The sequence below is a fragment of the Haliotis asinina genome, chromosome 5 (assembly GCF_037392515.1).
Source record: "Haliotis asinina isolate JCU_RB_2024 chromosome 5, JCU_Hal_asi_v2, whole genome shotgun sequence".
NCBI lineage: Eukaryota > Metazoa > Mollusca > Gastropoda > Lepetellida > Haliotidae > Haliotis > Haliotis asinina.
This window is the reverse complement of record NC_090284.1, coordinates 46,903,242-46,919,760: the sequence shown is the minus strand read 5'-3', so window position 1 is coordinate 46,919,760 and position 16,519 is coordinate 46,903,242. Positions and strand designations below refer to the sequence as shown.

General features: G+C 39.7%; 1 protein-coding gene across 1 annotated transcript; it reads left to right on the top strand.

Annotated features, from left to right (window-relative positions):
• The first annotated feature begins 6,021 nt into the window (after positions 1–6,021).
• On the top strand, positions 6,022–11,628 carry LOC137284548 (galactoside alpha-(1,2)-fucosyltransferase 2-like). Its single transcript, XM_067816391.1, has 3 exons — positions 6,022–6,227; positions 9,480–9,567; positions 10,385–11,628. Exons 2-3 carry the CDS (start codon positions 9,525–9,527, stop codon positions 11,413–11,415), a joined length of 1,074 nt encoding a protein of 357 aa, XP_067672492.1. The 5' UTR covers positions 6,022–6,227; positions 9,480–9,524; the 3' UTR covers positions 11,416–11,628.
• Positions 11,629–16,519: the final 4,891 nt, after the last annotated feature.

Sequence of the window (16,519 nt, the reverse complement as noted above, 5' to 3'; positions counted from 1 at the left end):
CGAGTGTCATGTTCAAGTCTATCTCACGAGTGTCATGTTCAAGTCTATCTCACGAGTGTCATGTTCAAGTCTATCTCACGAGTGTCATGTTCAAGTCTATCTCACTTCAACATAGGTTTTTTATGCTATTGATTGAAAACAATAGACACTGAAGAAAAGGCCATGCTTACTGAATTGCTTGATGATAGGTTTTGAATTGTGCGGAAAATTCCCTGTTTCTTTATACCATCCACTATTTTCTCTGACCAAGCTAAAAAGTGCTTAAAATTGCCTTTTAAAATAGGCTTCATCGTAAATGTCGTCATTTTTCAAACTGTACTAGCTAGCGACCAGTTATCGCCAACACCTGGCTGTAGCGCTTGAGAAGACAGCTTGATTTGTATTTTTGTAGTATTTGACATATTGACACATCAGGAAAGCGATAGGCTAAGAGCGATAAATCAAGCTCTCTTTGCAAGCGACCTAGGTTTGTATACTTCCGGCACAGCAACTCGGTCTTTGGCGATTTAATTAAAAACAACAACTGTATCCCCTCGAAAGGCCTGTGTACATGCCTCCCACACACATCGGAAATGTGGACAGAATTAAGCTTCTGATACTCGTGAGACTTTTAAATACGATATATTCAATGAAGAGTGCGTAATTGTCCTGTTTTCGTAGCAGAGTGCTTTTATTTTCACACGATAAGAAATGGAGAAATTTACTGTTTTTCAACGCACACGAACGTTTTAGACAACATTCAGCAGTGTCTATTTCTCAAACCCCCGAGGTAGTCGCAGTTACATTTATACCAACGGATAGGAAATTAAATATTCTACAAGTCTGTGTAATTTCATAGCCGTACGCAGATCAAGGACCACGCGAGCGCAATACGTGCACAACGTTCACTTTTCAAAGCTTACGAAAATATGAGCCTGAACGTTTCTTTTCAAAGTATATAGAAACTTTTGAAAGCCAGCGAACGCAACTGGTTCTCTGGGTTCATAATACCTTTGGGGCAATATCTGTGCCATGCAGTGTTCTCCCCTACTTTAGGTGTGATCTTCTCGCTGTCAATACGCTGTCAATAGGGTCTATGCAAGTAGTAAAAGTACTGTAAGTCCCCATTGACCCTGGTTTGGTGATCTACCTTCAGTTGTTGGCGATGTCTAACCCGTATTTTACATTGTATTGTGATAATAGTGCTATTAGTTTTACCTTTCCACGCTGGTTTTAATGTGATATTCTAGTTGTTTTACTGTCCTTTGACGACAGTTTCTTATACAATACACTTATTCCAATTTAATGTCAGAAATGTTCTCGACACGATATGGCTGAAATATAGCCGATGTGCTTTCTTGGGAATCTAATGGTGTGCATCTCATATTTTGTTTTGTTTTGGTTTTTTTTTTTTTTGTCTGGATTTTATAAAATTTGAATTTAGGTACATTTTGCTGAGTTTTGTTCTCTAGTGTGCAACATCTTGCATGTACATGGCAATGCGTGAAGCTGGGGCTGGCGCCTGCTATTTTTATAACGTGGTGACAAAGCGGGACCAAATAATACCACGACGGTTTCTCGTATGTGCGAAGTGGCTGCATGTGGCAATACATGTCCATGCTGGAAGAATAATCTGCGTCGTACGTACCATGCCGTACACTAGACGTTCACAATTCGCCAACAATACTTGACCTAGACAGTAAATAAGTCTTACGATAGTGTGCCTACCATTTTCGGTCACGCATTGCGTGCCAAGTGCGTAACTTATGGGTGAAAAGGACGCGAACAGTGCGCAAACTGGGCTTCACGTTTTCATGCACACCATCTATATAATACACGTATTGCCACGTCGAATTGCACTACAGTGCGGAGGCAAAATTCAAGTGTCAGGGTGTCATTAATTACACTCATTCGGTAATCTTGAACCTGACTGCGGATGGCGCTGCTGGCCCTTTTCCGTAAACTCCAAGAAGGTTCAGACTAAGTAAACTTAGCCCCAGTCTTATTCGTTGCACTCCTACACTGGGTCTAACCAGGGAACCTATATAGAGATCGAGAAAAACTCCCCGAAAAGCCCCTTTACTAGTCTGTCATACAGACCCTGAAGTATATATATCCAAGAAAGCCCACGCAAGTCTAGAAAATGTGGCAAGTCTAGATTTCCAAAGCTTCAGGAAATGAAGAAAGTCTCAGGGCTCCATTTCATTATATTTTTATTTTTTCGCTATAAACGTTTTTTTCAGTAAAATATGTTCATTTCAGAGACTAGCTGTTAGTCTGTCAGAATGCAAATAAAACTAGTTGAGCAATATACATCTCAAAGTATAAAATCACTTTGATCATCATCATAGATCAAACATTGTCCTGACAATATTAATCCCCTTGTAACATGTAAAACCCATTGTTGATTTAATAGCATAATGTGATCACACTTCTGGCTTTTGGCCACTTTTTCTAAAAAGAATATGGCAGTCCATGAGTGGGTAATACCGACAGTAACCGCATCAGACACAGTTGGTTCGCAACGAACTCATTCACAGTGCAAGAGACTGACGATTTGATGAAAACAATTTGTCCCTTTAAGTTTTCACTAGTACCTGACAAAATGACTGGTGGCAATGTCTACCCATGTACTAGAACAGCAGGTATTGTTGAAGACAAGAATCTGTTAAACCATCAGACATGATGTATGGTTTGGTCACCTGTCAGTCAACAGTGTTTGTAAATGAAGGGTCCATGAGGATTTTTGCTTGAGTGCTCTATGCAACCATCAGTCTTACAATTTTAGTGTTAGAACACGGTTTACTACATGCTCATGCTTAATTTCAAATTTCAGTTAGTGTTTTTGAAGATGTGTGATTTAGATGAACACCCCTCTGAACAGTATTTCACCTATATCCTGGTGTGTTAGAAGTGAGAAGACAGCCTGAAGTTGTGCATATCAAGCTTTGTGCCCAAGGGCTATAACTCCGCACAATGAATGCAGTGTCTGCAGAGGAGCTATTAGACGAATGTTTAGTCTCTGAATATAAATAATTTTAATAGTAACAAACAAACCCACATAAATTGAAAAGAAGCCCCAGTAAAATAAAAAAACTAAAACGTTCATGGATGGATCTCACACAATAGTTTGATGCAAATGATCTTGGAGAGGGATGATGACATCTTGGGTATATAGTGATATGCAGATTTGACAAAAAGTGTGGTTGTGTGATTTTCAAACATATTTGCATCAAATAAGTGGTACAGGCTACTTGTATGGAAACACAGACAGACAGACAATGGTTGAATCATGGGTAACACTGAGATTTGGACGATTGGTAGTGAACTTGATTTCTTTAAACATAAATAGCAACATATTCCACAAATACAAGGCTTCATGCCATGATTAGCATAGAAACACATGGAATTACAGAAACCACACTCCGAGACAACGAAAGGAGGATCATGAACAGAAAACCCTAGAACTGGTCACACTTTGTTACAGAGGAGTTTGTTGTGGTTTAATGTGAGACTGTATTGACATGAATTATGTATTTCCCATCAAAAAGTTAGACTGGCTGTTAGTCTACCCCTTTACATGTATGCCGCGGGTCGTTACGTAACCTGTGTAGCTAATATGGCGGAAGCGTAGTATTTAAAACTGAGCCCGGTATATTTTCATCAGCTGATTAAATTCGCTGAGTGTTGTGACAACTGGAATCCTACATGTAGAAGATAAGTTAACATTTGTCACTTCAGTGAAAGTCAAATAATTGGTATTAGTGTCAGTATTAGGACAGTATATTTGTAGTAAAGTTTCAAGTCGGTAGGTTATAGCTCACTGGCTTCCATTCTCGATTCACCGCGACGATAGACTAAACTGTGCCGGTAAAACCTTCTTTTACACATTCATTAAATTTTCAGAAGGGAAACATGCCTTTAGATGAAATGTCTTTGCAAGTAATAGTGATAGTTTTATGACTTACAAAAAAATATTAGGGTGTGTTTCAGGTGTGTGAAAAACATGACATATCGCCGATCTCTTCAGATCCGCCATTGAAATACTACACGCCGTTGTTCGAGTATTTCTAGTTATTTCTTCAAAAACATCTTTCACATACACCTTTAATTCTTATTAGGTGATTATACTATCACGTGAAATGCGTTTGCAAGTGATAGTGATAGTTTCATAATCTAAAACAAATGTTAGGGTGTATTTGAGGTGTGTGAAAAATATGAGATATCGCTCATCTGTTATGATCCGCCATTGATGCTTGTGATGTTTGAGGGTTAGAGTTCTATAACTTCTTTCTTTCTTGTTGATCGTATTTTTTGACAAAACTGGAAAGGTGTTTACAACGCTTTATGATAGTTTTACATTTTCTGTTTTTAGGGGTGTGTGACAGTGTCAGTTATTTTTGTTTATGTTCATTCCATTCCCCACATGCAATAAGATATCTGAATTAATTATTAATGTAAACAAAAATGTCTCAAAGTAGACTTTTTAAAAAGGTGATGTTAACACATGTGTCCTCGCGATACTTTTGCGTTCTTGAGAGGGAAGACCGCGGTGTATTATTTATTCTTCCATTTATTCACATATTTATTTCTTTTTTATTCTTTTTCTTTACTTCTTTCATTCATTCACGTATAATTCCCTCTCTTAATTCTTTCTATAATTCATTCATTCATTGTAAAATTCCGACTGATACAATAAACTGAATGAAGTTCTGCAAAACACAGCGGAAGTTGCGCTGGGAACGAGCCAAGTCACTCTGTGCGCTGAAGCGTGACGAGGCACACGTTAATTAGTACAAATGGTAAAAGAAGCAAGCGAATGATCTATCCCTGTTGTAGATTATCCCTGGTCTAACAAAACGTAGTATGAGGTTGCGTTATACTAGATTTATCATTGAACCACACAAGAAAAAGGAAAAGTCCAAGTACCCACCCCTGTGACCAAAGACCATATAATATTTATTATGTGGTCTCTGCTGTGACACAACAGCTTTTAAACATGCCAGCATAGTCAATGGGAATGTTTGAAAACACTTTTTGTGATTTGTTACGTAATCACACAAGCCCCCGTTGACCGCGCGTTATTTGATATATCGACAAATTGGTTTGCTCGTAGATTGACTGGCTTGGAGAAGTTGTTATGCAATTCGGGTGAAAATGACGCTCTGTGTCGATTTGTTCAATCTACACCTATTCTAATTTACACATAAAATACTCCCCAGATTTCATTAACTAGCATTGATCCCAGTAGACTGGATGGGAATCTGTTTCACGTCTTCTTAGGTCACCCTCCATTTTAGTGTCTTTCAATCTCCTTGGTTTGATATTGTTGATAACAAAATAGTATTCTTGTTTTTCTTTTATCCTTGATAATGAGTCTATGTTTCAACATTAGACTGACTAACAAACCAAAAAGAATATAATTAAGTATATGGCTATTATGTTCCTTCCCTAAAGTCACACAGCTACAGCATCTTCACATCATATCATATACCTAGGAAAGTGTAGATTACAGCACAAAAGGTTGAACACTTTCATAAATAAAGTGTGCAAAACCAGTGACTTAATTACATTGCATTAAACATACATCGATGGAAACATACTTTCTCTCTCCCGCCGCTCTGTTTCTCTCTCCCTCTCTCTGTCTCTTTATCTCTCCCATATTTTGTTAAATGACCATTGAATCTGTGATAAAATTGAAGTGTGTACCCCCCACCCCTAGCCACGTTTCTCAATAGTACGCCCCCAAGCCTCCAAGCTCTATCCTCCTCTGTTGCAAGTACTCACTCACCACAAATGCCGTAAATTATACCCGTTTAAATATTCGTCTTTCCGAAACATGCTAAACTTCACATTATGGAATTTAATTTCGGGAAACACAGTGAGAGAAGTATTTTTCAATAAACAAACCAAACATCGGTAGTAACGAGTAACGTACATACTATCCCATATAGTGTTCGAATTAATTCCAGTCTCGTCAGTTTTTGCCTACTCTCTCCCGCTGTCAGCATCGTCTAATTAGTGGTATTTGGCTTTTGACAGGCGTGGATCAAGTTGCGCCCGTCTGTGGAACAACTGTCTGTGTAATAGGCTTACTCTTGTATCGACAACAATACATCGCCATGTCGACCACGGATTGTTGTAAACCTGACATGCGCAGACACGGACAGAAGTCAACCTGTGGTCATAATGTCACTGATTGACATTCTGCAATTGACATCAGTTGAATACAAGAGACAGCGTGAAAGGTAAGACAAGTTGTGTGTTTTTTTATCATATGAGGAACAATTTTATTCATGAGCTGTGTGTCAAGCTTTATTTGCTTGTGTATGAAGCCAGGTTGCTACCTACATGTTGCCGAGAATCGATTTATGATGCGAATATATTGGTTTAGTGTACGCTGTCGCTAACATATATGCTCAACCCAGCAGTGGTGAAAACAAAATACCGATAGCGCAAAATACCCACTGGTTCCAAATTTAATTCCATATGGGATGTCCAAAACAGACCTTTGAGTGGGTGGGGATAAGACAATCTTACAGCCTCTTAACCTCCCTATTCTCCCACCCGCTCAGCCCTCTGTATTAATGTCAAAGCTCAAAATAAGCAAATCTAGATGTCCAAAGGTTCCGAACCTCCCGTGTAATTGGGGTCTTTCTTCAGTTTAATATGAGTTTTGTCAAATAAATATTCAGCGATAAACATAAGCGTCGATCTAGAGTGGAGATGTTTAGGGGCAGGGGTGTCTTTAGTATTAGGTAAGAGTTCCCCTCAAGCCTATCGAAAACCAAAATTACAAGCTGACATGCATGCCTCACCCTAAAGATACATTCAGTAAACTAGAATAGGTATAAAAATAAATCAGTATTCTTATTTCGGTGTTGGATTATTACTGAGAGGAAGGACTCCATTTATTAATAAACAGAGCGGGGTGGGCGGAACTCTTTCCTCACGGAATTCCCCAGGATATACGTCTCTCGAGGTAAAAGGACGTTAACCTTGCCTTGCGGGTTGTGTTTGGGTGTGGGTGTGGGTGTGGGTGTGGGTGTGGGTGTGGGTGTGGGTGTGGGTGTGAATGGGGGTCATTTTTTTATTGCAGAAAACAATCATCATATATAGTCGATCCCAAACACGCAAGAACGTTTAACCGTCGCTGATGTTCCATTTCCACTGTCAGTCATGGAACATGTTGTGTGGTTGCCATGGCTATACCTAAACAACAAACTCTCTTGACCACGCGCAGATTATATAATCCCTCAGTAGATTATTGAAACAAATCCCCCATGTTGTGTATCAGTCACACAGGAAACAACAAAAAGGAGACACAATTCCAAGTGGAAGTACGACCGTATGCCTTATCCCTGCTCGGGGACATACTTGGACCCATTGGAATTCATATCATCGATCGGGGCATTATGTTCAGTCTATACAGCCCCGATCGTGGAATTAGCCTCGCGTTTTCAAGGGACTTGAAGGGGCACTGATGCGGAGCGAATAATGTTTCTCGCCAACGGCCTAATTACGAAACCAAACTGCAGATTGGACAGCGCCCGCTTCCTCGAACGTGACGGACAAACGGACTGGGCTCCGGTCCACATTAGCAGAATTTCTTCACCTAAACAGTCAGGAGGCCGGATGCCCATCATATGCCATTATATAAAAATATCCATGGTATTCCTTTTCTGATCGTAACAAAATATCCCAGCAGTGTAGTTTTGTTTTTCGGATGCTTGGATGGTATAGCGACTGATCCAATTTGATCCTATTTCTGTGTTTTTTACCTCGATATTTAATCATGTTGTGTGAAAATATGATGTCTACAGACACGTAGCAAGCCATTTGTTTCAGTCCGAAAGATTGAAAAGCTTTATATTTAGATAGTTTTGAGTGTTGTCCCAGCTGTGACAACAAATATCATGCGTAAATTTCGGGTAGCTACCCTGGTTTATAATCTATGATAATAAAAACACACAGTTGATTTATTTGAATTCGTAAACTTAAAACGATGACTTTGCCTTTGGTAGAGAAATCTGAAAATTTTCTTACGTGAAAAAAACTGATTACACCTATTCACCCAAGTACACAGCAAATGCCTGTATGTATTCCTTATGTAACGAAGTTCCGTTCGTATCCTCAAAACAGTTTCGGCCCATAAGTGTTTTCAGGCTGCATGCGTCACAGAGATTACATCTTCTTTGCTGTAACTCGCATTTGATGGTGTAAACCTACATGTGTTATTTTTGTCATCATTCTCTTGATGGTCAGTTAATGAATTTATAACAGGTATAATTAGTGGTAACAACACTCAGGTTACTCAACAATTTGGCATGTCTCCTGTCTGGAGTAAATACTCAACAATATAAATTCAGGTCTGTAATGGCAAATGTATTGTATGTTATGTAATATGTGCATGTAAGTGATGCAAGAGGGTTTATCAGCTGAGTTACAAAAACTAACATCGATCAAAGGATTAACCGATAACACACTGATTAATTAAGGTACTTTTATCTTCTACTCAGGATTTGTCAAAAGGCAGTGTGTGTAGATGTACTAATCTATACTGACTACACCCTGTCGTAAAGTGCGAGTGTAAAAACAACATCCTCCCTTCAAAGAGTTAACTATCATTGCGTTGATTGATTGATTCATTTGTTTTCATAATACATTTGTAATGAAGTAAAATGACTTCACCTTAGTTGATCCGTCTATAATTAAACTCTTAATTGCCCATACGGACTGCGCAACGGAGGGTACGAACCAGTCACGAATTCTGGGATATCATCCGGGTAATCACGGGAGAAAAACAATAACAAAAGTTTAAACCAGTCCACGGAAATTGCTCCGCATCTGTGCCCCTTTAATATTAATCGGATGTGTGACCATCAGCGTTACATTGTGTAGGTCAAGTGAGAAAACGCCTTGTTTGCGTATATCGTGCTAAAAGCTTATTTTCCAAATGCATGTACATAGACTTCACCGTTTTCCATTGCATTTTACTGCCCATGCTACCTCTTTGGATGGATAATCCATAGCGAAGTAAGTATCGTTATATCAATTACTGGTTTGTCTAGGCTAACGCCATTACATGCAGACTGGAATGGCATTACGTGTTTGATTGGCATTTAGAAGTTGGTATGATGAACAGGAACGATTTTTGTACGGATATTCTTAGGGACTGTTCTTAATTTATGACTTTGGGGTGACGATGATTTTTTTATTAATAATCGGGGATGGGGATGGGTTGGGTGCCAGTTTTGTATACATGTACTGGATGGAGGGGGATCAGCAGTGTTGTACATAACAATTTACTTAGATAATTTGGATAATGGTTTGGTGGGGTTTTTTTATAAACGTATGGATAGTGTGTGTGTGTGTGTGCGCGCGCGCGTGTGTTTGATTTACACATGAGTCTACTTTGTAAGTACTTTATCATGTCATCGCCTTTTGCAACCTTTCCTTTCGGTTCCGACTTTTTAAATGTACATTATGATGTTCTTCAGGTACATCTTTTAAGATTCGGGGTTACAGTGAACACTTTGTACGAGATGGACTGTCAAGATGTCTTTTGGAAATATGCTAATAAAAGAGGTATGAATCTGTATGCTGTAAAACAAAAATAAGCCAAGCTATTTTTATGTTTTTCGGATGAGGGTATGCCTGCCTGCACTGCGAGGTATGGAGATCACTCACTTGTTCACCTGGACATGTATGTACTGTCCCCCAAAAAGAAACGAATAGGTATATTTTCACGAATTTGATCTGTTACCTTTAAAGTGAGAAAACACACGATGTATCATTTTATCCATAGCAGCGAGATTTCACAGTATTAAAGATCAAATACCTGCTAACATGTATAGCTTCTAAAGCGTTCAATAGGTGGAGCGGCCATCCCCAATTGGACTTTGTCTTCAGTTTCTGTTGTGGCCACTATGAACCTCCAAAACTGCATAAAAGGCGACTAAGCTTGTCATGAGAGGCGACTAACGGGATCGGTTCTGGGATCGGTTCCCAGTTGCGCAGGCCGATGCTCATGCTGTTGAACTCGATTATTTACAGAATGGAATGTTGCTGAACGCGGCGTAAAACTCAACTCACTCACTCACCCAAAACTGCCGTGCGCCCTCTTTTGAATTCGACCTTGTGGAATTCTGACCTATTCCGCTGCATTTTTTAAGAACAAAGAATAAACGGCACAGTGAAAAGCTAATTGTCCTTATTTCCTCCTGAGGCCACATCAAGCTGTTTTTTTCATAGGATGCGCTGGCTCCGAGTTCTCACTCTGAGGACCCAGTTTTCTGTTAATTTAACGAGTATATGGCATCCATCCATGCCGTTCCCAAAGATTATGTTGTTGACATTGATGAGGAATGACGGACACACTCACAGAATCCTGCGTTTGTTTCAGATCGCAAACTGAGGTACATTGTTGTGCTTGCTATTGCCATCATTATTCTGTGCGTGTTACGCATGCCTAGTCATCTCCCAGCATCAGCGGAACTTTCAAAATATGACGTCAAAAATATCGGCGAGCCGAGTCAGCCAACAGTTACAGAAACTGCACCCCAAATTGGAAATAAAAAACACTCAAACATTATATCGACAAAGCGAAATAGACATTTCATTATATGTATGGAATCTGGTCGTCTTGGAAACGCGATGTTCACCTATGCATCAATTTATGGAATTGCTTCCAAAAAGAACATGACTGTTGTCATCGATGAAGGAAACCCGCTGGTGAAACATTTCAAATTGGACGCTGAACGTTTGAAGATACAGTCACTAAGTGGTTATCTGACATTGGTCGAAAAAAAGTCATGTGATTTCGATCAAAGATTGATGGATTTCGACCCAAATAAAAATGTGAGGATAGAGCGTTACTTGCAGTCTTGGCGATATTTCTCTCACGTTGAGGACAAAATTCGGAGTCAGTTTGATTTCACAGATTCTACGAAAGCATCAGCTGATGGTATTCTTAACAAAATTCGTAAGGAAAAGTCTTTGTCAGCCAACACGAGCGTCACCTTAGTGGGCATTCATTACCGAAGAGGGGACTTTGTGGTGAAACATTTCAAAGACTTTGGATATGCACTTGCTCCTGTGGAATATATTCACCGTGCAATGAACTACTTCCGCTACAAGTATAGTCACGTGACGTTCGTCCTCGCCTCCACGTCCGCTGAGTTTGTAAAGGATGTTTTAAAGGAGAAGGATGTGATACACGTGACTGGAGGAAGTGCCATAGTAGATATGGCCGTTATGGCAAGATGTGACCATTTGATTCAAACTGTTGGAACGTATGGCTGGTGGTCTGGATTTCTGAACAGGGGCAGTGTCGTGTATTACAAGTACCCAGCCAGGGAAGGATCGGAGTTCCGAAAAATGTTTGGTGGTGATTATTCCAATTTTTTCTACCCAAAATGGATCGGAATGGAGTGACATTGTTGACACAATGGATGTCAACTGTTTGAACCAGTGGGGATTCAATGCACATGCAATGGGTTCCCACCTTTCTATGCATTTCGTTGGAAGACAATAGTAAAGTAATCTGTTTGTCAGTCTCGATGTTTAATGTTGCTATTGACAAGAAAAGGTTAGTTTATGTGTTTGTTAGTTCATATATTAAAATATATTTTGATAGGTTCGAGTTAAGTCAGGAAATTATATTGAATTTACCCTTGAAGATCCGGGTTTGCGGCGTGAAGAGAGAACGCTTTAACCACAAGGTTACCCTACTTATTTTAAGAACTGGAAATGCTGAGACAGAAATGCTAAAGGGATCATAGGTCACCTGTCAGGTAATTTATTCCTGCCTTTGTGAAACTAAGCATGGTCATACCTTTTGCTGAGTGAGTGTGTGTAGTTTTACACAGCACTTAGCAATATTCCAGCTATATGGCGACGGTCTTTAAATAATCGAGTCTGGACCAGACAATCCAGTGATCAACAACATGAGCATCGATCTGCGCAATTGGGAACCGATGACATGTGTCAACCAAGTCAGCGAGCCTGACTACCCAATCCCGATAGTCGCCTCTTACGACAAGCATAGTCGCTTTTTATGGCAAGCATGGGTTGCTGAAGGCCTATTCAACCCCAGGACCGTCACGGGTCATATACCCTTTGCTGAAGCTTTAAACATCACAGATATGCCATTTCAGTGTATTGTTATTAAGTCAGCAAACATCATCTGGGTCTCTCTGGATTCCCTCCGGTTCAGATTTTTCCATTTCACTGGAGGTGTCAGTGTAAATGAGATTACACTGCAAGAATAATTTTAGCACTTATCCCTGTCCACAAACTACCTATGTTAATATCCGAAACGACTTTCCTGTTATGCACACTGGCATTGAAAATGGCCAGGCTCATGTTTAAAGTTGGGAGATAAAGAGTGCAATATATAAGCAGAAAAAACAGCCTTTGTAGTCATTTAGGGTGGTCGAAAATATTTTACCTATGCCATTTGAATATTTAACGTACCACTCGTCACGCTGAACACCTGGGTTCAATTCCCCACATGGGTACAATGAGTGAAACAAATTTCTGGTGTCCCCATCAGTGACATTGCTGGAATATTGCTAAAAGCGGCATAAAACAATACTCATTCGCCCACTTTAACGCACCACGGTACGCAATCTCACTATTTTGATCCCTAGTTGTAAATTGTATAACATTTTGGAAATATGTCAACACATATAGCCCAGTCCGATGGACACAATTGATAAGGGATAGCGAGTGAGGTTAGTTTAACGCTGCTCGGCAGCATTACCGCTACATGGCGCCGGTCAGTAAATAATCTGGACCAGACAAACCAGTGATCAGCAACATGAGCATCGATCTAGGCAATTGGGATACGATGACAGCATATTATTGGTAAATCCTGTTCCAGTCTATGATGACTGGTATCTCTGCTGCGGAGGACTAAGTACGTGGATGATAGATGTACGATACATTGAGTATACTTTGAAAATTTAGTGTCAACGTTTCAAAACAAGAAGAAGACACAGTCGTCAATATCCCCCGCATTACCTCCAATCTCAGTCGAAGTCAAACTTGTTGCCATGGAAACGCCAAAAATATTTTATTGAGAATTCCAAAACTATCAAAAGACACCAGTACACCACTAGACGAATCTGTGTGTCAAGTTTGGTGGAGAAATATTGAACGGTTTTAGCGTTTTCTCCGGAAAAGACAAATGTGCACGGACGGATGGACGGGGTGCATTTTAATACCCCTGCAAAACTCGTTGAGGGGAATAAAAAGAAATCCATATGTTGGGAACTACTTATCAAAACGCAACATTTATATTTATAGCTAACTGTTAATTTCTGTACGGTATTTTTAAGGTATCAATAAAGTCACGGATGTAATTTTATAAACTGGCGATAAAATGCGAATGGAGAGCCAGGTTTACCCTAGTTTTATTACTATAAGGTCAAAGGTACAAGGATACGTATTTCTTGAATGCAGCACTAGTTGAGGAATGCGGCAACAGTTGAGTCGATGGAAATAACAAGGGCTGATATGTCAAGTGAGTTTAATTATTTCATCAATGCTATATTGCCCGGGGCTTACAGTGCCTCGTGTTCCGACGTTGGAAATGCAGTGATAATATAACATTTTTCACGGCGTTTTATCCCGTCATAGCCAGTCTTGTCAATTTCTGTTGCATTTGGAGATTACACAAATAATGCTGTTCTAAACTAGCAATCACCGCAAAGTATTTTGCAGTATTTTGTTGTGACCGTTTGTCAATGAGGATACAGCAGGGTAACTTGTTGAAAGTTGTCGCGGTGCACATTGAGTGAGGAATCAGACACGCATAAAGCAGTTGGACCGTCGCTTACATCAATTTCCCTCCCCCCGGAGGAAAAAGATCGAAATAGCCACTGACCCATCTGTCCAGTCGGTTCAGTAAATCTCCACTGTCAATGGCTAGAGAATTTTCATAAGGTCATTTTGTAACAAAAGCACCCTGTCAAATGTAAAATAAAAACGATAAATTAGCAGATTAATGATGAAACCAGTCTCCTGTCGACAGTATCTCACCTATGTTATTTTTGGTTTAGTTACAGTCAAAATTCGGGGCTAGTGAATTATTTTGTGGACTAGTAATGTTGAGGCATGGTTAGGTCAGCTGGCTGCGTTTACGTGCGAGTGCAACACGTATAGAAGGTTATGGCCTGTTTATATCAGGCGTGACTACTCATACAAATCTATGAATAATTTATCTACTCTTTCAAGTGATTCGACACGTAACAATTGATTCCAAATGAAAAAATCCACAGTGTAATCGCAACAGGGACATTGTTAAAAAGAGAACACAATGTCTGCTGTGGTGCACGGTGTGTTTGTAGTTTCACAAGAGGCTGGCTAGAGTTGTAACAGTGAAAGACTCAGCAACATGAAGTTAGAAATGGATTCGGCATTGTCTGTGTGTGTGTGTGTGTGTGTGTGTGTGCGTGCGTTCGTGCGAGTAGGTAGGTAGTAGGTGCGTACAAAATGTGAATAAAATCATAACAGGTGTTAAGTCGTAAATGCAAATAGAATGCTTGTATTTCCAACATGTATCTTCAGAGAGATTGTAGCAGTTACAGTATGACGTCAAATTTTACATATACATTATGACGTCACAGTAGGGACAATTGAGTTCTAGAGTGACAAGTTCAAAGCTTACAATGGTTTAACTTTTGTTTGAACTTATCTAAGAAGTAGTGTTATTTTAAAAATCGTTTTAGTTTGTCTGAATTTTGAACTTGATAAAAAAGGAAATGAGTGAGTGAGTGAGTTTAGTTTTACGTCGCACTTAGCAATATTCCAGCTATATGGCGACGGTCTGTAAATAATCGAGTCTGGACCAGACAATCCAGTGATCAACAACATGAGCATCGATCTGCGCAATGGGGAACCGATGACATGTGTCAACCAAGTCAGCTAGTCTGACCACCCGATCCCGTTAGTCGCCTCTTACGACAAGCATAGTCACCTTTTATGGCAAGCATGGGTTGCTGAAGGCCTATTCTACCCCGGGACCTTCACGGGTAAAAAGGAAATGCTATGAATGTAATATCATTTCCTTTGGCACAGGCATCTAGATGCTCACTCAGTGGGATACATCGGGTTTCAGGTCTCGGGTTACTTGTTGTTTATGGACACGAACCCGGGCTCTCAAATCTTCTGATTGAGCAATATACCGTTCATTACATCCTGTGCATGTTATGACTTATATACTCTCCCAAAAAGAAACGCATAATGAAAATTGCATTGTCATGTAGCAATGGATTAAACGTGATTCATTTTACAAAAGGGTTTGCTCTGTTTGCGAGTCATATGGTGTTTATGTCTTGAAACATCACAACAAAACGCACCATCCGTAAAATACTCGACGGCGTATTTAACAGCATGTACTTTCGGCGTGTACTTTCACAAAATACACAGTTAACATTTAATGCACGTGAACGTTGGGGATCAAATAGTCTCAACGATGGGTATAAAAGGTTGATCGCAGTCTGTCGATTATATCCTGTATTTGGAATATTGTTGACGAACGCAACATGCCACGTCTACGTGAAGCCAACCGTCATATCGCATTGGTCTCCTTGAAGCTGGCCAGTCTCAACGTGCAGTTGCCCGACGCATGAATGTTCACCAAAGCACCGTTTCACAGCTCTGGGAGAGATATCGCCGGCAACATTCCTCGTATTGGGCGACCTCGAGCGAGTATATTAATATATTTTTCGAAGAACAGTCAGAGCTCTGGTTTACATAGAAATATCCGTGTCTCGTGAAAGTTACAGAGTGACCTTCAACAATATGTTGCCATGTTCCACAGTTATTTCTGTTACATTTGGACACAATTCAATGTAAACTTCTTAAATGTAAATTTTGCTTTGGTTACGATCTTTTGAAGATTTTGGTTTTGTCTTTTGCCACTTATTATTTTTCTTTATCTTATTTTTCTAGATTTCCAAATCAGTATTGAAATCTAGAAATGTACATTACACAATGCCATTTTAGAAAGTGGTCAAATGCAACATGTGCCATATTTGGGGTTAAGCGGCTGACCTTTTGTGCTGGCGATTAGGTGCCTGACTCTGAGGGTGCGGATTCGAATCCAAACAAGTACTGGAATTTGTACTTTAATAAGAGAGTGTAATCCCAAATATGACATATGTGAAAACTAAAATGTTTCAATGCATAAGATAGATAATATGTTGATAGTGATAGAAAGTCTCTATCACAGACAAAACTCAATATCTGTTTTATTGACGCCTAAGTGTTTGCCTGTCTGTCTGCTAATGACACAATATGGAGTCCAGAACTTCACTCACTGACCCCATGCAATTTGAACTTAACACCCATCAGGCTATACAACATGAACAAAATACACTGCTTTTTGTCTCTGTCACACTATGCAGTTACACAGACAGGCAGGTGTGATAATTGTACACATGATATGTTATGATGTTTGTTTGCAAACGAACTGCATCCATTTTTCTCGGATGACTGGATCAAGTGGAAAACGGTGCAAACTCAGATTGTC